Consider the following 25,275-nt stretch of genomic DNA (forward strand, 5'->3'; position numbering starts at 1 on the left):
CATTTATTTAATTTCTCCAATATTCCAATTTTGTTGCATTGTAAAAATGGAATAAAAATGTTATGATCTGGATAATAATCAAAAAAAATGCTATCAGAAATTGAATTTACATTTCTTTGGCAAGTACCCAAGATGTTCCCAGGGCACATTGCAGCTTGCCTCTAGAAAAAAAGGATACAGTTTTCTGTGCATACTACACTGCTCAGAAAAATGAAGGGAACACTTAAACAACACAATGTAACTCCAAGTCAATCACACTTTTGTGAAATCAAACAGTCCACTTAGGAAGCAACACTGATTGACAATCAACTTTGCATGCTGTTGTGCAAATGGAATAGGCAACACGTGGAAATTATAGGCAATTAGCAATGATTTCAACTGTTTATATTACCCATGCAAATCAATAGAACTCTTACTATATACATAGTAGACCCACTCTCCTGCACTGATGTGGCAGCAAAGTGAAACAGCTGATCCTCGTTAGTATAGTGGTGAGTATCCCCGCCTGTCACGCGGGAGACCGGGGTTCAATTCCCCGACGGGGAGGCAAGAAATTTTATTTCTCCAATATTACAGTAGTTTAACACTATGAAAAATAAAAGAATCAAAATGTTATAACATACATAAAAATGAACACAAAACTTAGTTACATAAAGTTGTGTATTTAGAAAATAAACAATACCCAAATCCATACACATAGATTAGCATATAAAGAACACAACACGTACCAACAATAGTAATATACTTTTATAGGTATTTACGTTATTTCTCAAATATTCCAATGTTGTTGCATTGTAAAAATGGGATAAAAAATGTATGATATTGATAATAATCCAAAAAAATGGGTACTTGTGTATTATCACGGCGCCCGATTTTACTATGTACTCAAACGTAGTGAAATCGCATTGCATGCCATTATTGTATGGCATGCGATGCAATGCGATTTTAACTGTTATAATGGCATTTAATGTAGTATACCATTAAATGACATATGTCATTTATTAATATTCCCCCTAATATCGACGTCATCCCGAAGCGTGGTGAGCGCGGCGAGCCCCGCAAGGGGCGGCGGGACGCGTGGAGTTGAGTTTATATAGCCTGAAGCATGGCAAGCTCAGCGAGACCCGTGAGGGGACGCTTATTATGTTACATGTATTACGTGTCCCCTCACCACGCTTCGGGCAACGCAACGCTTTGGGATGGCGTGGATAGTGGGGGGGGGGTTTGGGGCCTAAATAAATGACATTATATGTCATTAAATGGTATAGCACATTAAATGAAATTAATATATGTGCCACCATAGCCAATATCTCATCGCATGCCATACAATAATGGCATGCGATGCGATTTCACTACCCTGAATAGCCCACTACACAAATGCCCCCGTGATAATACACAAGTACCAAAAAATGCTATTAGAAATTGAACTTACATTTCTTTGGCAAGTACCCAAGATGATCCCAGGGCACATTACAGCTTGCTTCTAGAAAAAAAAAATACAGTTTTCTGTGCATACTATTTAAAAATACATCTATCCTACAATGATAGTTTCTTTGCAATATTGTTTTATTGTATTGGTTTACGTATTCTGCTTGTTAGCAATAAAAAGAAATCTAGCATCTTGTATTGAACTAATTGCAGTATGCTTTCTGAGGGTGTGTACACACAGGGCGATATATATCGCCCGGCAGTACATTGGCGGGCAATATATTAGCCAGCAATATATCGCTCAATGCCCCCTTTTCATTGGTTCCACAGAGGTAATCAGCTGGTCGCAGCGACCAGCGATTAGAACAGGGCTTAAAACAGGAGCGCGCACCCAGCGATTTATTGCCGGGGCACACTCCCATCACTGGCAATATGGTTGCCAGCCACCATATTCCCAGCGATATCAGCCCCTATCGCTGCCATGTGTACACGGCTTAAGATTTGAAGATAACTTGTACAACTATCAAAGTTAGAATTCCCTGCTAATCCATATAATTTTATGAAATGACTGGTACATGTATTAGCTAATTTGGAAATTGATGGTAACCTTGAAAAAGTAACAAAATGTGCCATTTTACTGAAATTGGCCACTGTAAACTAATGGGGCCTACACATGGGGCGATTTCAAGGCATTTTCTAAGAAATTTAACTAGATCACTTAGAAAATAACTATACATTGCTCTGTGCATAGAGGCCATAGCGATAGAGATGAGCGGCCCGTGCATCAGAGAAAATTATTGTTTAAACAATTTCTGTACGATTTTGACGTAGTACATGATGCACAAGAATTGACATGGATTTGACATTTTGTGAACTTTAGACCAACAAATTGTTTATATTACTCATGTAAATCAATAGAACTCTTACTATATACATAGTAGGAAGCACATATTTGGAACACAACACGTACCAACAATAGTATTTAACTTTTATAGGCATTTGTTTTATTTCTCCAATATTCCAATTTTGTTGCATTGTAAAAATGGAATAAAAATGTTATGATTTGGATAATAATCAAAAAAAATGCTATCAGAAATTGAATTTACATTTCTTTGGCAAGTACCCAAGATGTTCCCAGGGCACATTGCAGCTTGCATCTAGAAAAAAAGGATACAGTTTTCTGTGCATACTACACTGCTCAGAAAAATGAAGGGAACACTTAAACAACACAATGTAACTCCAAGTCAATCACACTTTTGTGAAATCAAACAGTCCACTTAGGAAGCAACACTGATTGACAATCAACTTTGCATGCTGTTGTGCAAAAGGAATAGGCAACACGTGGAAATTATAGGCAATTAGCAATGATTTCAACTGTTTATATTACCCATGCAAATCAATAGAACTCTTACTATATACATAGTAGACCCACTCTCCTGCACTGATGTGGCAGCAAAGTGAAACAGCTGATCCTCGTTAGTATAGTGGTGAGTATCCCCGCCTGTCACGCGGGAGACCGGGGTTCAATTCCCCGACGGGGAGGCAAGAAATTTTATTTCTCCAATATTACAGTAGTTTAACACTATGAAAAATAAAAGAATCAAAATGTTATAACATACATAAAAATGAACACAAAACTTAGTTACATAAAGTTGTGTATTTAGAAAATAAACAATACCCAAATCCATACACATAGATTAGCATATAAAGAACACAACACGTACCAACAATAGTAATATACTTTTATAGGTATTTACGTTATTTCTCAAATATTCCAATGTTGTTGCATTGTAAAAATGGGATAAAAAATGTATGATATTGATAATAATCCAAAAAAATGGGTACTTGTGTATTATCACGGCGCCCGATTTTACTAAGTACTCAAACGTAGTGAAATCGCATTGCATGCCATTATTGTATGGCATGCGATGCAATGCGATTTTAACTGTTATAATGGCATTTAATGTAGTATACCATTAAATGACATATGTCATTTATTAATATTCCCCCTAATATCGACGTCATCCCGAAGCGTGGTGAGCGCGGCGAGCCCCGCAAGGGGCGGCGGGACGCGTGGAGTTGAGTTTATATAGCCTGAAGCGTGGCAAGCTCAGCGAGACCCGTGAGGGGACGCGTATTATGTTACATGTATTACGTGTCCCCTCACCACGCTTCGGGCAACGCAACGCTTTGGGATGGCGTGGATAGTGGGGGGGGGGGGTTTGGGGCCTAAATAAATGACATTATATGTCATTAAATGGTATAGCACATTAAATCAAATTAATATATGTGCAACCATAACCAATATCTCATTGCATGCCATACAATAATGGCATGCGATGTGATTTTACTACCCTGAATAGCCCACTACACAAATGCCCCCATGATAATACACAAGTACCAAAAAATGCTATTAGAAATTGAACTTACATTTCTTTGGCAAGTACCCAAGATGATCCCAGGGCACATTACAGCTTGCTTCTAGAAAAAAAAATTACAGTTTTCTGTGCATACTATTTAAAAATACATCTATCCTACAATGATAGTTTCTTTGCAATATTGTTTTATTGTATTGGTTTACGTATTCTGCTTGTTAGCAATAAAAAGAAATCTAGCATCTTGTATTGAACTAATTGCAGTATGCTTTCTGAGGGTGTGTACACACAGGGCGATATATATCGCCCGGCAGTACATTGGCGGGCAATATATTAGCCAGCAATATATCGCTCAATGCCCCCTTTTCATCAGTTCCACAGAGGTAATCAGCTGGTCGCAGCGACCAGCGATTAGAACAGGGCTTAAAACAGAAGCGCGCACCCAGCGATTTATTGCCGGGGCACACTCCCATCACTGGCAATATGGTTGCCAGCCACCATATTCCCAGCGATATCAGCCCCTATCGCTGCCATGTGTACACGGCTTAAGATTTGAAGATAACTTGTACAACTATCAAAGTTAGAATTCCCTGCTAATCCATATAATTTTATGAAATGACTGGTACATGTATTAGCTAATTTGGAAATTGATGGTAACCTTGAAAAAGTAACAAAATGTGCCATTTTACTGAAATTGGCCACTGTAAACTAATGGGGCCTACACATGGGGCGATTTCAAGGCATTTTCTAAGAAATTTAACTAGATCACTTAGAAAATAACTATACATTGCTCTGTGCATAGAGGCCATAGCGATAGAGATGAGCGACCCGTGCATCAGAGAAAATGATTGTTTAAACAATTTCTGTAAGATTTTGACGTAGTACATGATGCACAAGAATTGACATGGATTTGACATTTTGTGAACTTTAGACCAACAAATTGTTTATATTACTCATGTAAATCAATAGAACTCTTACTATATACATCAGGGGTCCTCAAACTTTTTAAATCGGGGGCCAGTTCACTGTACCTCAGACCATTGGAGGGCCGGACAATAGTAAAAACAAAAACTATGAACAAATTCCTATGCACACTGCATATATTTTTTATTATGAAGTGAAGAAACAAAACAGAAACAAATACAACATTTAAAATGAAATAAAATTAAATCAACAAACTAGTATTTCAATGGGAACTATGGGCCTGTTTTTGGCTAATGAGATGGTCAATGTCTGGTTCCATATTTGTCACTGCTAGTCGCAACAACTGATGCAAGTGTTCATCCGTTAGTCTTGATCTGGTTGGAGATTTCAAATGTTTCTTTCTAGAAAAAGTCTGTTCACAGACATAAGTGCTGCCAAAGATGGTTGCCATTTTGAGTGCATGGTTCCTGAGATTCGGATATGTCTCAGAGGGGAGAGATGCATAGAAATTCAGAAGGCTGCTTGACTTGAATGCGTCTTTCAGAGAGTCACAATTCTGCAGTTCAGCCAGTTCCATTTGGTAAATTGGATCAACATTTTCAATGTCAATAGAAATTGGGTTACGGAAAAGCTGTATGTCCTGTTCATGGAGATGAAGCTCTTTAAATCTAAATTGGAACTCCTTTTGCAATTTTTTCAGTGAATCCACACATGTTTTGTTTGGGAATGCAATCGGCGTTTTTTCCGCTAACAGATTTTGAGTTGTGGGGAGATGGCAGAAGTTTTCCTCCTTCACTTGTTTGATGAGGAGGCCTAATTTTACTTCAAATGCTTTGACATGTGATTGCATATCACAGATGAGCTTCTCCTTTCCTTGAAGTTGAATATTGAAATTGTTGAGTAGCTCTGTTACATCTGTCAGAAAGGCAAGGTGCCATTTCCATTCTGCATCATTGAGCTCTGGTACTTCTTTGTTTTTTGACAGCAGAAAAGTTGTAATCTGTGGAAGTAAGTCATAGAAACGTTTCAAAACTCTCCCTCGACTCAGCCAACGGATTTCTGTGTGATATAGAACATCTTCATACTCAGCATTTAGCTCAGACAGAAGTTCCTGAAATTGTCTGTGATTTAGTGCATTAGCTCTAATGAAGTTAACACAAGATACCACAATTTTCATAACAGAGTCCCACTTTAGTGATTTACTACACAGCGCTTGTTGGTGGATGAGGCAGTGTATGGCTATTGGATGAGAATGGTTCTGTTTGTCCATCTCTTGGTTAATGCGACCAATTACTCCTTTCTTAGACCCCACCATGCTAGGAGCACCATCAGTTGTCACGCTGGCTAGTTTAGCCCAGTCCAGCTCCAAACCATTCATAGGCCCTTATTCTGATTCGCGCGGTACGGCCCGCGTGCGGCCGTACCGCCGATGTTTTCCGTCTGCACATGCGCAGAGGTCAATCTGCGCATGTGCAGGCGAATTCGCCGCACATAACGTTACTACGCCGCAAAGGGGGCGTATAGGGGAGTGAGGGGCTTCATGCCCTCATTTCCCTATGTATACGCCCCGCGTTTCATGGGCGTTCCCATGCAAACGCGGGGCGTACGCATGCTAATGAGGGCATGACGCAACTCATGGGGGCGGAAAGCTGACGTCGCCGGATGTCAGCTTTCAGCCCCCATACAAGCTACCACACGGACGATTGTCCGTGTGGTCTCAGCTTGCGGGAGCTGCCGCGGCGTGCGGACCTGCCTTCGATGGTCGACGACCATCGAATGCAGGGGGCAGCTCCCACCATGGTGGAGGCGTAGCCTCCACCATTTTTATGCGGATCGCCAGCCGTCCGTGTACGGACGGCCGTGGCGATCCGTAGGGTGGGCGGGGATTCGTCTGGTGCGGTCGGAGCCGCATATGCGGCTCGACCGCACCAACCAGAATAAGGGCCATAGTTTGGCAAACCTTTTCATAGATATCCTCTCCTGTAGTTGTTCCTTTGATGCTTTGCAGTGCAGCAAGCTCTTCTATGACTTCAAAATAATCGTTCGTTCCACGAATAAAAATTAGAAGTTGTGCAGAATCACGAACGTCATTGCTTTCGTCGAGTGCCAAGGAAAAATATGACATTTTTTTTGTGGAGTTTTGCAAATGCTGATGCAGATTGTCTCCCATTTCTTCAATCCTCCGTGTAATTGTAGGTCCTGAAAGACTCACTGTACTAAATAAATCGGCCTTCTCTGGACACATCTCTTTGGCAACAGAAAGAAGGCATTCTTTAACAAATTCTCCCTCCACGAATGGTCTGCCGGTGCGTGCTATTAGCTTGGCAACTTGAAAACTCGCTCGCAGTGAAGAAATATTTAGCTGCTTCTGCTTCACAAAAATATTTTGCTGAGTTGTCAATGTATTTTTCAGTTTTAAGATTTTATCTTTTCTCACTTCGCCAACCAAACAATCATATTTATCTGGTACTTATGTAATATCTGGGCTCCCGTTTTTCTTATGAGACCGCGTCCCCTCGCGGGGCTCGCTGCGCTCGCCACGCTTCGGGCACGGTGGCTCGCTGCGCTCGCCACACTATATAAAATCAACTCCATGCATAATTGGATAGTAGGGGTATGAAAAAATGGGGTGCATTTAACATGGGAGCCCAGATAATACATAAGTACCATTTATCTTTATGTTGAGTTTCATAGTGTCGACGCAAATTATATTCTTTGAACACAGACACTATATTCTGGCATATCAGACATACAGCTTTTTCCTTGTGCTGAATGAAAAAGTAATCATAAGTCCACTGTTCTTTGAATATCCTACACTCCGAGTCAATTTTTCTTTTTCTTGACATCATTATTTCCTAGGGACCTAGGGATTCCAAATTGCTATTAGTAAACTGCCAGTATATATATACAGCACTACAAAAACAATATACCAGCAATAACTTTGCCCACACAGAGACATACAGACTGCAATGCCCAACTTCCCCTTGTAATTTATCATAATCGCAGGCAAGGCTGTGCATATATGTATATAACTGCGCGATATATTGTATGTGCAGAATGAGCTTCAGTGACAAATCGTACATTGGGGCTTCCGGGGGAGTACATGCTGCACATATATTTTGTACCCTGTGATGTATGTGCATTGCCTCTCACTGTACAAAATGTATCATGTATGGGCACCATAAATAATCCACAAAAAAAGCTAGCGGAAGGTTGGCCACCACTGCCAGCGTTGCCACTGATATGTCAGGAGGGGGAGAGCAGTAGAATCATTCCCAGCAAACAAGCAATTTAATATAAATGGGCCCATAGAGAACTGTCTGTGCCTCTCTACTCCTCCTACAATCATGTCACTGACCCATCACATGCACCCCTGTATTAAATAATTATTATACATCACTCAAATCCTGATATATCTGCGCTGCTGGGAAACCAGTACACATGGAGGCTGCAGGAAATGATCAGAGATCAGACCAATAATGATCCTTTGCCAGGAGCCCTGCTCTCTGCAGAGCTGCCATTACAGGTCCTGCACCCCAAATTACACCATAAAGCAGTGCAACCCGATTTACATCAAACCACACATAGTCCCCATATTCACATTCCATCATGCATGTGTCCTTTATTGTTAAGCCACACAGTAGTGCCTTTTATTGACGTTACACCACACTGTAGTGTCCATTACACCACACAGTATTGCTCCTTATTCAAATGAAGCACACAGCAATGCCCTTTATACACATTCTGTGGTACAGTACTGCACCTAATTCACAAATATAATATAGGAAGCAGAGCTATAAATACCCTATGCCTGTTTTATGTCAGACAGTCACCAAGGTGAACACAGGATTAAGGGGGAAGGGGGAGGTGAGCGGGCAGCGCTACTGCTGGAGTCAGGATTTAGGGGTCAGGATGCACAACATTTTTGTCTCTGCTCCGCAGCGGCTGGCAGAAAGTCCAGTGCAGTGATTGAAGGAACCCATGTGCACCAGTGCCGCACACTACAGCCAGGCACAGAACAGGGCTCAGCAGGGCCGGTGCTAGGGTGTTTGGCGCCTACCTGCAAACTATAAATTTGCGCCCTCTCTACCATAATTAATGAAAGGACAGAAGGTGTATATCAGAAAAGTGACACACAGTAGCCCCTCTTATCCACATTATGTCTTTCAGTAATGTTTCTTATTCACATTGTCATACAGTAGTGCCTCTTATTCACTTTATAACACACAGTAGTACCCCATTACACCACACTGTAGTGAAATTTATACACAATGTTAACTGTAGTGACGCTTATAAACAATGTCTAGTAGTGCTCCATATATATATATATATATATATATATATATATATATATATATATATAATGCCTAGTGTCACTTATACACATAATGCTCACAGTAGTAGTGCTGCTTATACACATAATGCCCACACTAGTAGTGCCCCTTACTAATAATGTCCACAGGAAGGAAAGGGGCAGTGGTACTGAAACTAAAGTGCCTGCCACTGCTGCCTGTCTGTCATACAGGAACCACAGGGAGGAAAGGGGGTTTTCCAAATCCTCAAACACAAAACAAAGAAATAAAAAGAAGAAAAATACTAGTGGGACCCTTAGGGGGCATGGCCTTAAAATGACGGGCAGTGAGGAAGACTGGGTAGGAATGATGACAAACAGACAGCTGCTGACACATACACACACAAATGGTGACATGCAGACAGCTGCTTACAAACTCATGTATGCTGACAGATGTTTTCTGACACACAAACGATGACTCACACATGTAGACGTATGTGGACACTCACACACAAACAGCCGCTGTCACACTTGAACAAAGATGCTGACAAGCAGACAGCCAATGACACACACAAATGCTGACACGTTAACCTGCTGACATTGACACAACGAAGCTGACAAACTGACACACACACACAGATGCTAACACAATGATGTTGACACAATTATGCTGACACACTGACAGATCCTTATACAATGATGTTAACACAGAGAGATGGACGCTGACATGCAGACATATGCTGACATTAACATGTAGGAGCTGACACACATAAGCTGTCACACCTGCACTGACAGATGCAAAGATTAAGCCGACACACAGACGTTGATACATGGATGCAGAGACACAGACACTGAGAAACGCACACTGACACACACTCATGATCACACACAGATACATAGCCGCTGCTGGGTGGAAGAGATGTAGCAGCCAGGTAGTGGGGATAGCAGACGGAGGGGAGTGAGACACTGCAGTCGGGCTGAGAACAACGGGGTGGCGACAATAGTGGCTGTGTGGGTGAGATGTAGAGACCACAGGGGGGGTGGGGAGACAGCTGCAACTAGGTGGGAGAGAGGTAGAGACCACGGGGGCAACAGTGGTCGGTGGTGGGAGAGAGGTATAGACCACAGGAGTGACCATTTATGAGAGAGGTAAAGACCACAGGGGGTGAGGGGTTGTGGGGGGGCGACAGCAGCTGTTGGGTGGGAGAGAGGTAGAGACCACAGGGGGTGACAGTGATGGGAGATTGGGAAGTTTGGGTGCAACAAGTAGTTAAAATATACAATATATACAGTGCATGAGTGTGTGTGTGTGTGTGTGTGTGTTTGAGAGAGAGAGAGAAAATATAAAATATAAATACACACACTAGCTCTGTAAAAATTAAACACACACACACACACTTGTAGCTTACTGTATAAAAGTCAGCTGTGAAAGGGTTAAAGCTGTTTTCAGTCACTCTTGGCTGGTGCAGCAGCAGCATGTAGAATGCAGAGGGGGAGGGCTAGTAACTGGAGTGTAAGGGGGAAGAGTTCCGTGCTTAATAGCAGGAACATAAAGCAGCAGGGAGACAGCCTGTGCGGACGACGCCGGGACGGACATGGGAGGAGGCGTTATTGGGAGGGACAGAGGTTGAAGGTCAGGTCATGCTTCCGGAGCCGTCAGTAAAAGCAGGACAGCCCCAGCCCCCCAGCCCCCCCCCCCCGCGAACCGGACCTTGTCTGCAGTAGTAAGCAGGCAGGGCAGTGGTAGCGCTGTGATGTGGTAACATAGCTGCCTGGGGAGGAGGGAAGGAACATGCTGGTTCCGCCGACACATGAAGAGAGAGGGGAGATGGTGGAAGGGCAACTCCGGTTCTGACAGTCAGGAGGGGGACAAGGGGGGTCAAGCACCCCCAACATACCCCCAACCAGTCACGGCCTCTACTTACCCAAAGTAATATGCACTGCTCCACTGCTCCCTCGCTGCTTGCTTCGCGTCGGCTCCTCTCCCGACTCTCCTCAGCCACAGCGTGTGACGTGTTGACGTCACACGCATAGGAGAAGCTGAAGCAGGGAGACGGGTCGGACCAGCAGACACTGCTGCTTCCACCCGATGTCACAGGCCACGCCCCCGCCCGTCCGTCCATTCGCCAGCCAGCCTGCCCGTCCATCCTCCCGGTCCCGGCTAGTCAGGCAAGTCAGATTGATTGCCTGGGCAGCGGCAAGCAGGCGGGCCACATGAAAGTCCTCTGCGGGCCGCATCTGGCCCGCGGGCCGTAGTTTGAGGACCCCTGATATACATAGTAGGAAGCACATATTTGGAACACAACACGTACCAACAATAGTATTTAACTTTTATAGGCATTTGTTTTATTTCTCCAATATTCCAATTTTGTTGCATTGTAAAAATGGAATAAAAATGTTATGATTTGGATAATAATCAAAAAAAATGCTATCAGAAATTGAATTTACATTTCTTTGACAAGTACCCAAGATGTTCCCAGGGCACATTGCAGCTTGCATCTAGAAAAAAAGGATACAGTTTTCTGTGCATACTACACTGCTCAGAAAAATGAAGGGAACACTTAAACAACACAATGTAACTCCAAGTCAATCACACTTTTGTGAAATCAAACAGTCCACTTAGGAAGCAACACTGATTGACAATCAACTTTGCATGCTGTTGTGCAAATGGAATAGGCAACACGTGGAAATTATAGGCAATTAGCAATGATTTCAACTGTTTATATTACCCATGCAAATCAATAGAACTCTTACTATATACATAGTAGACCCACTCTCCTGCACTGATGTGGCAGCAAAGTGAAACAGCTGATCCTCGTTAGTATAGTGGTGAGTATCCCCGCCTGTCACGCGGGAGACCGGGGTTCAATTCCCCGACGGGGAGGCAAGAAATTTTATTTCTCCAATATTACAGTAGTTTAACACTATGAAAAATAAAAGAATCAAAATGTTATAACATACATAAAAATGAACACAAAACTTATTTACATAAAGTTGTGTATTTAGAAAATAAACAATACCCAAATCCATACACATAGATTAGCATATAAAGAACACAACACGTACCAACAATAGTAATATACTTTTATAGGTATTTACGTTATTTCTCCAATATTCCAATGTTGTTGCATTGTAAAAATGGGATAAAAAATGTATGATATTGATAATAATCCAAAAAAATGGGAACTTGTGTATTAGCACGGCGCCCGATTTTACTATGTACTCAAACGTAGTGAAATCGCATTGCATGCCATTATTGTATGGCATGCGATGCAATGCGATTTTAACTGTTATAATGGCATTTAATGTAGTATACCATTAAATGACATATGTCATTTATTAATATTCCCCCTAATATCGACGTCATCCCGAAGCGTGGTGAGCGCGGCGAGCCCCGCAAGGGGCGGCGGGACGCGTGGAGTTGAGTTTATATAGCCTGAAGCGTGGCAAGCTCAGCGAGACCCGTGAGGGGACGCGTATTATGTTACATGTATTACGTGTCCCCTCACCACGCTTCGGGCAACGCAACGCTTTGGGATGGCGTGGATAGTGGGGGGGTTTGGGGCCTAAATAAATGACATTATATGTCATTAAATGGTATAGCACATTAAATGAAATTAATATATGTGCAACCATAACCAATATCTCATTGCATGCCATACAATAATGGCATGCGATGCGATTTCACTACCCTGAATAGCCCACTACACAAATGCCCCCATGATAATACACAAGTACCAAAAAATGCTATTAGAAATTGAACTTACATTTCTTTGGCAAGTACCCAAGATGATCCCAGGGCACATTACAGCTTGCTTCTAGAAAAAAAAAGATACAGTTTTCTGTGCATACTATTTAAAAATACATCTATCCTACAATGATAGTTTCTTTGCAATATTGTTTTATTGTATTGGTTTACGTATTCTGCTTGTTAGCAATAAAAAGAAATCTAGCATCTTGTATTGAACTAATTGCAGTATGCTTTCTGAGGGTGTGTACACACGGGGCGATATATATCGCCCGGCAATATATTGGCGGGCAATATATCAGCGAGCAAAATATCGCTCAATGCCCCCTTTTCATCGGTTCCACAGAGGTAATCAGCTGGTCGCAGCGACCAGCGATTAGAACAGGGCTGAAAACGGGAGCGCGCACCCAGCGATTTTTTGCCGGGGCACACTCCCATCATTGGCAATATGGTTGCCAGCGACCATATTCCCAGCGATATCAGCCCCTATCGCTGCCATGTGTACACGGCTTAAGATTTGAAGATAACTTGTACAACTATCACAGTTAGAATTCCCTGCTAATCCATATAATTTTATGAAATGACTGGTACATGTATTAGCTAATTTGGAAATTGATGGTAACCTTGAAAAAGTAACAAAATGTGCCATTTTACTGAAATTGGCCACTGTAAACTAATGGGGCCTACACATGGGGCGATTTCAAGGCATTTTCTAAGAAATTTAACTAGATCACTTAGAAAATAACTATACATTGCTCTGTGCATAGAGGCCATAGCGATAGAGATGAGCGGCCCGTGCATCAGAGAAAATTATTGTTTAAACAATTTCTGTAAGATTTTGACGTAGTACATGATGAACAAGAATTGACATGGATTTGACATTTTGTGAACTTTAGACCAACAAATTGTTTATATTACTCATGTAAATCAATAGAACTCTTACTATATACATAGTAGGAAGCACATATTTGGAACACAACACGTACCAACAATAGTATTTAACTTTTATAGGCATTTATTTTATTTCTCCAATATTCCAATTTTGTTGCATTGTAAAAATGGAATAAAAATGTTATGATTTGGATAATAATCAAAAAAAATGCTATCAGAAATTGAATTTACATTTCTTTGGCAAGTACCCAAGATGTTCCCAGGGCACATTGCAGCTTGCCTCTAGAAAAAAAGGATACAGTTTTCTGTGCATACTACACTGCTCAGAAAAATGAAGGGAACACTTAAACAACACAATGTAACTCCAAGTCAATCACACTTTTGTGAAATCAAACAGTCCACTTAGGAAGCAACACTGATTGACAATCAACTTTGCATGCTGTTGTGCAAAAGGAATAGAAAACAGGTGGAAATTATAGGCAATTAGCAATGATTTCAACTGTTTATATTACCCATGCAAATCAATAGAACTCTTACTATATACATAGTAGACCCACTCTCCTGCACTGATGTGGCAGCAAAGTGAAACAGCTGATCCTCGTTAGTATAGTGGTGAGTATCCCCGCCTGTCACGCGGGAGACCGGGGTTCAATTCCCCGACGGGGAGGCAAGAAATTTTATTTCTCCAATATTACAGTAGTTTAACACTATGAAAAATAAAAGAATCAAAATGTTATAACATACATAAAAATGAACACAAAACTTATTTACATAAAGTTGTGTATTTAGAAAATAAACAATACCCAAATCCATACACATAGATTAGCATATAAAGAACACAACACGTACCAACAATAGTAATATACTTTTATAGGTATTTACGTTATTTCTCCAATATTCCAATGTTGTTGCATTGTAAAAATGGGATAAAAAATGTATGATATTGATAATAATCCAAAAAAATGGGAACTTGTGTATTAGCACGGCGCCCGATTTTACTATGTTCTCAAACGTAGTGAAATCGCATTGCATGCCATTATTGTATGGCATGCGATGCAATGCGATTTTAACTGTTATAATGGCATTTAATGTAGTATACCATTAAATGACATATGTCATTTATTAATATTCCCCCTAATATCGACGTCATCCCGAAGCGTGGTGAGCGCGGCGAGCCCCGCAAGGGGCGGCGGGACGCGTGGAGTTGAGTTTATATAGCCTGAAGCGTGGCAAGCTCAGCGAGACCCGTGAGGGGACGCGTATTATGTTACATGTATTACGTGTCCCCTCACCACGCTTCGGGCAACGCAACGCTTTGGGATGGCGTGGATAGTGGGGGGGTTTGGGGCCTAAATAAATGACATTATATGTCATTAAATGGTATAGCACATTAAATGAAATTAATATATGTGCAACCATAACCAATATCTCATTGCATGCCATACAATAATGGCATGCGATGCGATTTCACTACCCTGAATAGCCCACTACACAAATGCCCCCATGATAATACACAAGTACCAAAAAATGCTATTAGAAATTGAACTTACATTTCTTTGGCAAGTACCCAAGATGATCCCAGGGCACATTACAGCTTGCTTCTAGAAAAAAAAAGATACAGTTTTCTGTGCATACTATTTAAAAATACATCTATCCTACAATGATAGTTTCTTTGCAATATTGTTTTATTGTATTGGTTTACGTATTCTGCTTGTTAGCAATAAAAAGAAATCTAGCATCTTGTATTGAACTAATTGCAGTATGCTTTCTGAGGGTGTGTACACACGGGGCGATATATATCGCCCGGCAATATATTGGCGGGCAATATATCAGCGAGCAAAATATCGCTCAATGCCCCCTTTTCATCGGTTCCACAGAGGTAATCAGCTGGTCGCAGCGACCAGCGATTAGAACAGGGCTGAAAACGGGAGCGCGCACCCAGCGATTTTTTGCCGGGGCACACTCCCATCATTGGCAATATGGTTGCCAGCGACCATATTCCCAGCGATATCAGCCCCTATCGCTGCCATGTGTACACGGCTTAAGATTTGAAGATAACTTGTACAACTATCACAGTTAGAATTCCCTGCTAATCCATATAATTTTATGAAATGACTGGTACATGTATTAGCTAATTTGGAAATTGATGGTAACCTTGAAAAAGTAACAAAATGTGCCATTTTACTGAAATTGGCCACTGTAAACTAATGGGGCCTACACATGGGGCGATTTCAAGGCATTTTCTAAGAAATTTAACTAGATCACTTAGAAAATAACTATACATTGCTCTGTGCATAGAGGCCATAGCGATAGAGATGAGCGGCCCGTGCATCAGAGAAAATTATTGTTTAAACAATTTCTGTAAGATTTTGACGTAGTACATGATGAACAAGAATTGACATGGATTTGACATTTTGTGAACTTTAGACCAACAAATTGTTTATATTACTCATGTAAATCAATAGAACTCTTACTATATACATAGTAGGAAGCACATATTTGGAACACAACACGTACCAACAATAGTATTTAACTTTTATAGGCATTTATTTTATTTCTCCAATATTCCAATTTTGTTGCATTGTAAAAATGGAATAAAAATGTTATGATTTGGATAATAATCAAAAAAAATGCTATCAGAAATTGAATTTACATTTCTTTGGCAAGTACCCAAGATGTTCCCAGGGCACATTGCAGCTTGCCTCTAGAAAAAAAGGATACAGTTTTCTGTGCATACTACACTGCTCAGAAAAAGACTGCAGAGGAAAGCTTGGTCTGACCAAATGCAGCATAAACTCACCAGGTTGATGCAGGAATTCTTAGCTGGCCAAGCTGGGGCTGATGGGCGTGACGGTCTTGCTTGAGAGGGGCGGGCGGTCTATTTGCATGGTAGTAGGCCATTGGTCACTGGAGATTAGGAGGAGACTGAAGAGGTTAACTGGTATTCTTCTGGAAGTTTCGGCCTCTTTTGCTTGAAGAAATTGAAGAGTGAAGACTCTGGGTATCTGCAAGGAAAAGGCGGTATTTGTATCATTTCATTTAAAATAAAAAAGGGAATATTTCTATCCTATCTCTCTATTTCTTCCTATTCTTCCTCTACACATTCTTTAAGCTATATTTCCCTGTCTCTTTCTAACTTTAAGCCCCCTTTGTCCTACACTTGCTATGGATAGGCCCACTCGCTCTGCAGGGACCCCAGCCAGATATGCTGATGGTGGGGGCCTGCAGAGCAAGCCTAGGACCAGGGCACGGGCCCCCAGTCGGGGGGTTCAACGTGGGGGGTCCCCCTCACCTAGGAGGGGGCCCGCCCAGCGTGGTGCAGGCCATTCAGCGGGGGGCCGGAGCATCAGGGGGTCCGCGGGTGGCCCAGAACACATGAGTGGGGCAGCGGGGGGCGCCCCTAGGACCAGGGCACGGGCGGCATCTGTGGGTACGGTGGCCTCGCCGCCCGGCGCCTCCGCTCCGGGCGGTGACTCGGCCGCAGCAGCGCGTGGAGGCCGGGGGAGGGCGAGAGCTGCAGCTCCATCCTCCGGCGGTGCGCAGGCGGCTGGCGCGGCTAGGCCGCGAGCGGCCACGACGGATGCTCCCGTTGCGGCCAATGACACGGGCGCGGGTAGTGACGCGGCGGCCGGGGTGAGCTCGCGTGCTCGCTGCGCGGCTCCCCGGCGGGGGCACAGGATTGCTGCGGCCGGTACGGCCGCAGCCACGTTGTTGGCGGTTGCCGCAGATGAGGCGGCGGGGATGGGATCCCGCCCCCGTCGGCCGCCGAAAAATCAAAGTATAGGCCAAAAGGGGGTCAGCGGCCGCCATAGAAATCCAGCTAGGGCTGGTAATGGCGGACGCAATAAGGCCCGTAGGAGGGGAGAATTGCAGCATAGTGCCCCCTGCAGGGGAGACCAGGGGCACAATAATGCTGCACAGCAGGCAGCAGTGCCATCTGGTGGCCAGCACAGGGCCCAGCTAGATGATGCACAGGTTATGAGGCAATTAAGGCAGAGGCTCTCCGATAGGGAGCTAGCCTTGCTGGGCCTCGCAGAGCAAGGTGAGGGATCTTTAGGGGGCAGTGTGTCCTCAGGGGACTCTATTGTAACTGAGGACAGTGGATCGGACTCCTCCTCAGTAAATGGGGAGTTAACGTCCATGGCGCCGTTAGTGGGAGCGGGTGGAATGGCTAACGCAAGGGCCCGCCGGAGAGAACTAAGGCGGTTGAGCAGAGAGCGGGCAGCTATCGAAGGGGAGGTGGCCAGGCTCTCCTCCGCAGTGCAACCCAATCGTTCTTTCGCAGATGTGGTTAGGGGCATCAGGCCGGCAGACGGCACAGTGAGCATTAATGCCTCGGCGCTGTCGTCAATCTGCGCTGCCGTAGTGTCTGCGGTCGCCCCCATGTTAACCACCGGTCCAGGTGGGCATGGGGGTTCAGCGGTCGATGCCTCATTGGCAACGGTGTCCGACGCTATAGCCAGGGCCATTGGGCCCTCCTTAAGAGGGACCACGGATGCAAGGGAGAGCCTACCCGGAGTAAGGGTGGCAGAGCAGGAATCTGTGTCACAAGGAGATATTTATGTACCTCTGTTAGCAGGTTCAACAGCGACTACTGCAGGCATGGATGCGGCAGGGACATCGACTCGGAGGTCTGGGAGAGCAGCTGTGGAAGCGCAGCAGCACGGCTCAGGTGAGTCCACAAGTGACCCTGATTGGGACAGTGGGGAAGACACTGGCACTCAGGGGGATAGTTCGGGTAGCACATCCTCTGGTTCCAGGTCCAGGAAGCATAGTAAGTCCAGGAAGTCTCGTAAGAGGAAGCGCAGGGATAGGGATTCTGATTCATCCTTGGCGTCAACATCGTCCGAGGAAAAATCATCCTCGGACGGTGGGGTGCGTCACGCTAAGCGGAGAAGACGTAGGCCACATCGTTCACCTAGTTCGGGTTCGTCCAACGTATCCGTCGAATCCGACACGGTGCAATGTGCCAACACAGCGGTTAAGAGGGGCCTACGCCCCCGGGCTAGGGACCGCATTAGAAAAGGCCGCTACGTCGACATATTTGCGCTCACTAGCAAAGACAGGAGAGCGCTCCTGGCCGCACGTAAAAAAGGCACAGCAAGCGAAGAGGCGCTTCGGTCTTACGGCAACTGGGTAAAGGGCATTCTGATATTCGCTGCCTGTTACCTGGAAACCCATCCGGACGAGTACGTTAATTTGGTGCGTTATCAGTTTTTAATTCACAAACTCTACTCGTCTTATATGGGTACTGCCTGGAGGACTTACGACGAAGAATTTCGTCGTAAGCAGCACGGCAAGGAGGTGTTCGATTTCGGGAAAAAGGACGTCGAATTATACGTCGAAGTCACCGAATCGGCAACGCCAATGCGGGCAGCGGAGAACAGGGGGTGGTTCAGACAGGGGGGTAGTCGACCCGGGAATGTTAGAGGGAACTCCACTAAGCCTGGCCACGGTAAGTGTTTCTCCTTCAACAATGGCCAGTGTACGTTGGGGGGGAAATGTCGTTTCCGACACTTGTGCATTAGGTGCGGGGGAACGCACCCCATCAAAGACTGTTCTAGACCACCAACAGGGGGGACCCCCGGGGGGCCCAACTCGGCTAGGCAAAGTCGCGGTCCAGCGGCACCTGCCGTTGGGTAAAGCCCCTACGCCGGTAACGCTTGACAGGATGCTCCCATGGTTGGCTCGTTACCCCGATAGACAATCGGCAGAATTTTTGCAGTCAGGTTTTACAAAAGGTTTTTCCTTACCTGTTTCAGGCACAGTGGCGGCTGGTGCCAGGGGTAATTTGAAGTCAGCCAGGGAGCACCCTGATGTCATCAGGCGTAAGATTAACGCAGAGGTGGCCCTGGGACGTATGGCAGGTCCTTTCAGTGATCCTCCTGTGGCAGGCTTAATATTATCCCCCGTGGGGGTAGTTCCTAAGAGAGTCCCGGGAGAATTCAGGCTTATTCAGCATCTGTCTTGCCCACGAGGGTCCTCGGTGAATGACGCAATCGCTGAGGATTTATGTACAGTGCAATATGCCCTATTTGGGGAAGCGCTGTCCATGGTCATGGAGATTGGCAGAGGGGCCTTGATGTGCAAGCTAGATGTTGAGTCCGCTTTTAGGCTGTTGCCGTTGGATCCATCTTCCTTTAAGTACATGGGTTTTAGGCTGGAGGGTGGATTTTATATCGACAAATGTTTGCCCATGGGTTGTTCCATATCCTGCGCCTACTTTGAGCGTTTTAGTACATTCCTGCAGTGGTGCCTGCGGGAGTGTACTGGGTCTCCGTACATAACACACTACCTCGATGATTTCCTGTTTGTGGGCCCCCCCGGTTCCGCTGAGTGCGCAGGGCTCCTGGAGTCGGCGCTTCGCCTGTTCAGGGAGTTCGGGGTTCCGGTGGCGGCGGATAAAACGGAGGGGCCCGTAACCAGGTTAGCCTACCTCGGGATTGAAATAGATTCAGAGGAGGGGCTGTGTAGGCTCCCCGCGGATAAGGTTCAGCGGTTGCATAGCGAAATTATTTGCGCTTTGGGGGCGGTCAAAATAACCTTGAGGCAGGCTCAGTCACTCTTGGGGCTCTTCAACTTTGCGTGCAGGGTTATACCCATGGGCAAAACCTTTTGCAGGAAGCTTCAGAGGGCCACGGTCGGGATTCGCAGGCCTCACCACTTCTTACGCTTGACGGAGGAGTTAAAGGAGGACTTGCGGGTCTGGGACGTTTTCCTTTATCGCTTTAATGGAATTTGTATCTGGTTAGCACCACCGGTGTCCAATTCGGTTCTCGAATTGTTCACGGACGCGGCGGGGGCCTGCGGTTTTGGGGCCTTTTTTAATGGGCGATGGTGCGCTGAGCCGTGGCCGGAGCAATGGACCTCTACGGGGCTGGTTAAGAACTTACTATTGTTGGAGATTTTTCCAATAATGGTGGCTTTAGAACTATGGTCCAGCGAACTGCGGAATAGGGAGGTGGACTTTTGGTGTGACAACATGGGGGTGGTGCATGCGATTAATCGCCAGAAGTCCACCTCCCTGCCTGTTTTGCGCATACTGGCGCGGATAGTGTTAGCGTGCCTGGAGAACAATATTAAGTTGACTGCTAGGCACGTTCCCGGGGTAGACAACTCAGTAGCCGACGCGCTGTCCCGTTTTGACTGGCATAGATTCAGAACGCTCGCGCCAGAAGCTTGCTTAGAGGGTGAGCCATGTCCGGTTTTTCTGTGGCAGGTACCTGTGAAGGGGTGGAGGACCTGGCCCTGCGGTCCCTTGCACCAGGGACCTTGAGAGCATACCTGTCGGCATGGGAGCGATGGAACGCTTTCGTGCTGGAGCAGGGCTCTGGAGGTAAGAGCAGGCGTAAAATGATCCTCAGCTTTGTTTGGAAGTTATATTCCGAGGGGAGGTCTAGGAGTTGCGTCGGTCGCACCCTCTCCGGAATTTCATTCTTCCTGCGCCTCAATGGACATAGGGACATCACCAAGTCCTTTGTCCTGTCGAGGGTGCTTAAGGGATGGGCCAGAACAAGGCCAGTTCTGCCAGACAGGAGAAGGCCTATTGACGGCAGTCTGTTGAGGCGAATTTTGGGGTCATTAGGGGAGGTTTGCTCCTCTGGCCACGAGGTTCTCCTGTTCAGAACGGCTTTTTCAATGGCTTTCCACGGTGCCTTCAGGGTGGGGGAGCTGGTGTCGGCTTCCCGAACGGCCAGTTCACCCATGCTGTTTCGGCACATCGACGTCCGCAGCGACGGCATTTGGTGCAGGATCCAACGTTCCAAGACCGACGTAGCCGGCAGAGGCCAGTGGGTGCATCTCCGTCAGGGTAGTGATCATCGGACCTGTCCGGTGGCGGCTGCCAGGGCGTATTTGGGCTCCAGACCTGCTGCGCAGGGCGCATGGTTGATGCACTTTGACGGTTCGCCCCTTACTAGGTTTCAATTTCGGTCGGTCTTCCGGCGTTGCATCCTGCACCTGGGTCTTTCTCCGGGCGACTTTGGGACGCACTCCTTCCGCATCGGCGCGGCATCAGTCGCCGCGGCGGACGGCTTGTCCCACAGTAGCATCCGGGCACTTGGTCGGTGGAGGTCTGGTGCATTTAAACGTTACATCAGGCCTCTATAGACGAGTGCGCCCCTTTTGAGGAGTAGCCGCTCGCTCAGATGCGCCTTAGCGTCTGGGGGGCCTTGAGGAATTTTTGTTTTACCACCGGTGGTAACCTCGGCTTCTGCCGGCCGGTGGATGTTTTGCCGTTTTTGCCTCAAGTCAAACCGGGCGACCCAAATACCCCCCCCCCCCCCCCCCCAGGGCTCCGCACCCCCCTCGCTTGCGGAGTTAGGTTAGTTTAAAAAGTGGGCCGGGTTGTCAATAATAAAATTAGTGCTTAAATAGGCCCCCTTCTTCACCAGTCCTGATTTTGATAATTCTAAAGGTTAGGCTAAAATGTCACCTTAAGGGTTCCCCCCGGGATTTCCCATTTTCCATGTACGACCAGATATCTAACTTTGTCTCTAAAATCTTGATTGCAGGCTGCAAGTTGGACCCCAATTGCATTTGGTTTATTGGACACTCATATATTTATTGGTTGTCCATCTCGCAGGTTGCCGCGGATGTGGAGCGCTTCCCCGAGGCGCGACTCATTCGGTGGCTCGGTTTCAGAGGGATGAGGTGGGCTGCGTTGCGCAGCAAATTGCAGGAGGCAGTTGGTAGTTTCGGTTACCCCTTGTTCTTAGTGGTGCACCTGGGAGGGAATGACCTGACCCATGACTCTGGGATGAACATTCGCTTTCAGATAAAGAATGGGTTATTGGCGCTGTTGAAGGAGTGGAGTTTCTGTAGGATTATTTGGTCGGAGATAATTCCCCGTCGGATTTGGAGGGATGCTGTTAGTCCCGGTGCCATTGATCTAGTCAGAAGGAGAGTGAACTCCGTCGTCGGTCGGGCTATAGTCTCCAAGGGGGGGGTGGTCGTGAAACACGAAGCCATCTCTTTTAGGAGCGAAGCCCTTTACCGACCAGATGGAGTTCATCTCTCGGTAGTGGGGATGGACCTGTTCTTTAAGGACATCATTGATGCCTTGAGGGCGTTGGAGTGTTAGGATAGGGGTAGTGTAGGTTGGATGGTGGCGGGTCAGTTTGTAGACAAACTGATGTGGCCGGAGAACGGTGAATTGGGTGAAGCGGTATTAAGCTGTGTCTTGGCGGGAATGGCAAGACGTGGACATCACCGATCCAGGTGGGTCCACGTTTTGTCCTTAGCAGTAAGCTTGCAGTTAATGACAGACCGCTGGGAGGTGAAGCTGGTATGTTAGGGCAGGTGGCCCAATGTTTGGTGTGTAAGGGTGGAGTTTAGCTTCACCTTGATATGTGAATTAGGGTCAGGGGCAAAGGCAGATGGTCAACCCCTGACCTTAGGGCCGGGTGGCCCCCCTCCGTGGCATTTTGAAGGTGGAGGAGTACAGCTGACGGGGACGCTGGCAGTTGGCCGGTCCTCGCGAAAGGGGCAGTTGGCCCTTATCCTCACCGTTTATTATTTTCTTTAGTTTGTTGTTTTGAAGTATAAATTGCTAATCACCGTTCTTACCCGCCACCTTAGTTTAGAGCAGGGACGTAAATAATTAGTTAGTTGAAAATAGGCCGCCCTGCTTTAAATAAATAAGCCGTCCCTTTTAAGCCCAGCTTTGGTGTCCGTGTCTTTATTTTAGATAAGCGATGAAGCGTGGATGAATGCATTTGACTGTGTGAGGTTTAAGACTGCAGAGGAAAGCTTGGTCTGACCAAATGCAGCATAAACTCACCAGGTTGATGCAGGAATTCTTAGCTGGCCAAGCTGGGGCTGATGGGCGTGACGGTCTTGCTTGAGAGGGGCGGGCGGTCTATTTGCATGGTAGTAGGCCATTGGTCACTGGAGATTAGGAGGAGACTGAAGAGGTTAACTGGTATTCTTCTGGAAGTTTCGGCCTCTTTTGCTTGAAGAAATTGCCCACCCACCCATCCCTGTTGTTAGATTGTTGGTGTTTTCTAGTTTGCGTTATGGCGGCTTATGGGGTGGCCGGAGAACGGTGAATTGGGTGAAGCGGTATTAAGCTGTGTCTTGGCGGGAATGGCAAGACGTGGACATCACCGATCCAGGTGGGTCCACGTTTTGTCCTTAGCAGTAAGCTTGCAGTTAATGACAGACCGCTGGGAGGTGAAGCTGGTATGTTAGGGCAGGTGGCCCAATGTTTGGTGTGTAAGGGTGGAGTTTAGCTTCACCTTGATATGTGAATTAGGGTCAGGGGCAAAGGCAGATGGTCAACCCCTGACCTTAGGGCCGGGTGGCCCCCCTCCGTGGCATTTTGAAGGTGGAGGAGTACAGCTGACGGGGACGCTGGCAGTTGGCCGGTCCTCGCGAAAGGGGCAGTTGGCCCTTATCCTCACCGTTTATTATTTTCTTTAGTTTGTTGTTTTGAAGTATAAATTGCTAATCACCGTTCTTACCCGCCACCTTAGTTTAGAGCAGGGACGTAAATAATTAGTTAGTTGAAAATAGGCCGCCCTGCTTTAAATAAATAAGCCGTCCCTTTTAAGCCCAGCTTTGGTGTCCGTGTCTTTATTTTAGATAAGCGATGAAGCGTGGATGAATGCATTTGACTGTGTGAGGTTTAATGAAGGGAACACTTAAACAACACAATGTAACTCCAAGTCAATCACACTTTTGTGAAATCAAACAGTCCACTTAGGAAGCAACACTGATTGACAATCAACTTTGCATGCTGTTGTGCAAAAGGAATAGAAAACAGGTGGAAATTATAGGCAATTAGCAATGATTTCAACTGTTTATATTACCCATGCAAATCAATAGAACTCTTACTATATACATAGTAGACCCACTCTCCTGCACTGATGTGGCAGCAAAGTGAAACAGCTGATCCTCGTTAGTATAGTGGTGAGTATCCCCGCCTGTCACGTGGGAGACCGGGGTTCAATTCCCCGACGGGGAGGCAAGAAATTTTATTTCTCCAATATTACAGTAGTTTAACACAATGAAAAATAAAAGAATCAAAATGTTATAACATACATAAAAATGAACACAAAACTTATTTACATAAAGTTGTGTATTTAGAAAATAAACAATACCCAAATCCATACACATAGAATAGCATATAAAGAACACAACACGTACCAACAATAGTAATATACTTTTATAGGTATTTACGTTATTTCTCCAATATTCCAATGTTGTTGCATTGTAAAAATGGGATAAAAAATGTATGATATTGATAATAATCCAAAAAAATGGGTACTTGTGTATTATCACGGCGCCCGATTTTACTATGTACTCAAACGTAGTGAAATCGCAATGCATGCCATTATTGTATGGCATGCGATGCAATGCGATTTTAACTGTTATAATGGCATTTAATGTAGTATACCATTAAATGACATATGTCATTTATTAATATTCCCCCTAATATCGACGTCATCCCGAAGCGTGGTGAGCGCGTCGAGCCCCGCAAGGGGCGGCGGGACGCGTGGAGTTGAGTTTATATAGCCTGAAGTGTGGCAAGGTCAGCGAGCCCCGTGAGGGGACGCGTATGATATTACATGTATTACGTGTCCCCTCATCACACTTCGGGCAACGCAACGCTTTGG

At 45.4% G+C, this 25,275-nt stretch overlaps 1 protein-coding gene and 5 non-coding genes across 6 annotated transcripts; 5 read left to right on the forward strand and 1 right to left on the reverse strand.

Moving 5' to 3' along the window:
• Nucleotides 1-474: 474 nt before the first annotated feature.
• TRNAD-GUC (transfer RNA aspartic acid (anticodon GUC)) lies at nucleotides 475-546 on the forward strand. Its single transcript has one exon. It is a non-coding gene; the product is annotated as a tRNA-Asp (tRNA).
• A 2,352-nt stretch (nucleotides 547-2,898) lies between these two features.
• Nucleotides 2,899-2,970, forward strand: TRNAD-GUC (transfer RNA aspartic acid (anticodon GUC)). Its single transcript has one exon. It is a non-coding gene; the product is annotated as a tRNA-Asp (tRNA).
• A 2,019-nt stretch (nucleotides 2,971-4,989) lies between these two features.
• On the reverse strand, nucleotides 4,990-6,105 carry LOC146007955 (general transcription factor II-I repeat domain-containing protein 2-like). The gene has a single exon (XM_083146768.1). It carries the CDS (start codon nucleotides 6,103-6,105, stop codon nucleotides 4,990-4,992), a length of 1,116 nt encoding a protein of 371 aa, XP_083002894.1.
• A 5,725-nt stretch (nucleotides 6,106-11,830) lies between these two features.
• On the forward strand, nucleotides 11,831-11,902 carry TRNAD-GUC (transfer RNA aspartic acid (anticodon GUC)). Its single transcript has one exon. It is a non-coding gene; the product is annotated as a tRNA-Asp (tRNA).
• Nucleotides 11,903-14,252: 2,350 nt separating this feature from the next.
• TRNAD-GUC (transfer RNA aspartic acid (anticodon GUC)) lies at nucleotides 14,253-14,324 on the forward strand. The gene has a single exon. It is a non-coding gene; the product is annotated as a tRNA-Asp (tRNA).
• Nucleotides 14,325-24,551: 10,227 nt separating this feature from the next.
• Nucleotides 24,552-24,623, forward strand: TRNAD-GUC (transfer RNA aspartic acid (anticodon GUC)). The gene has a single exon. It is a non-coding gene; the product is annotated as a tRNA-Asp (tRNA).
• The last annotated feature ends 652 nt before the right edge of the window (nucleotides 24,624-25,275 follow it).

This window comes from Crinia signifera, chromosome 1, assembly GCF_055691185.1.
Source record: "Crinia signifera chromosome 1, ASM5569118v1, whole genome shotgun sequence".
Taxonomy (NCBI): Eukaryota; Metazoa; Chordata; class Amphibia; order Anura; family Myobatrachidae; genus Crinia; species Crinia signifera.

Coding starts and splice junctions, on each gene's coding strand:
- LOC146007955 (XM_083146768.1), bottom strand. CDS start 6,105: ATGAATGGTTTGGAGCTGGACTGGGCTAAACTAGCCAGCGTGACAACT.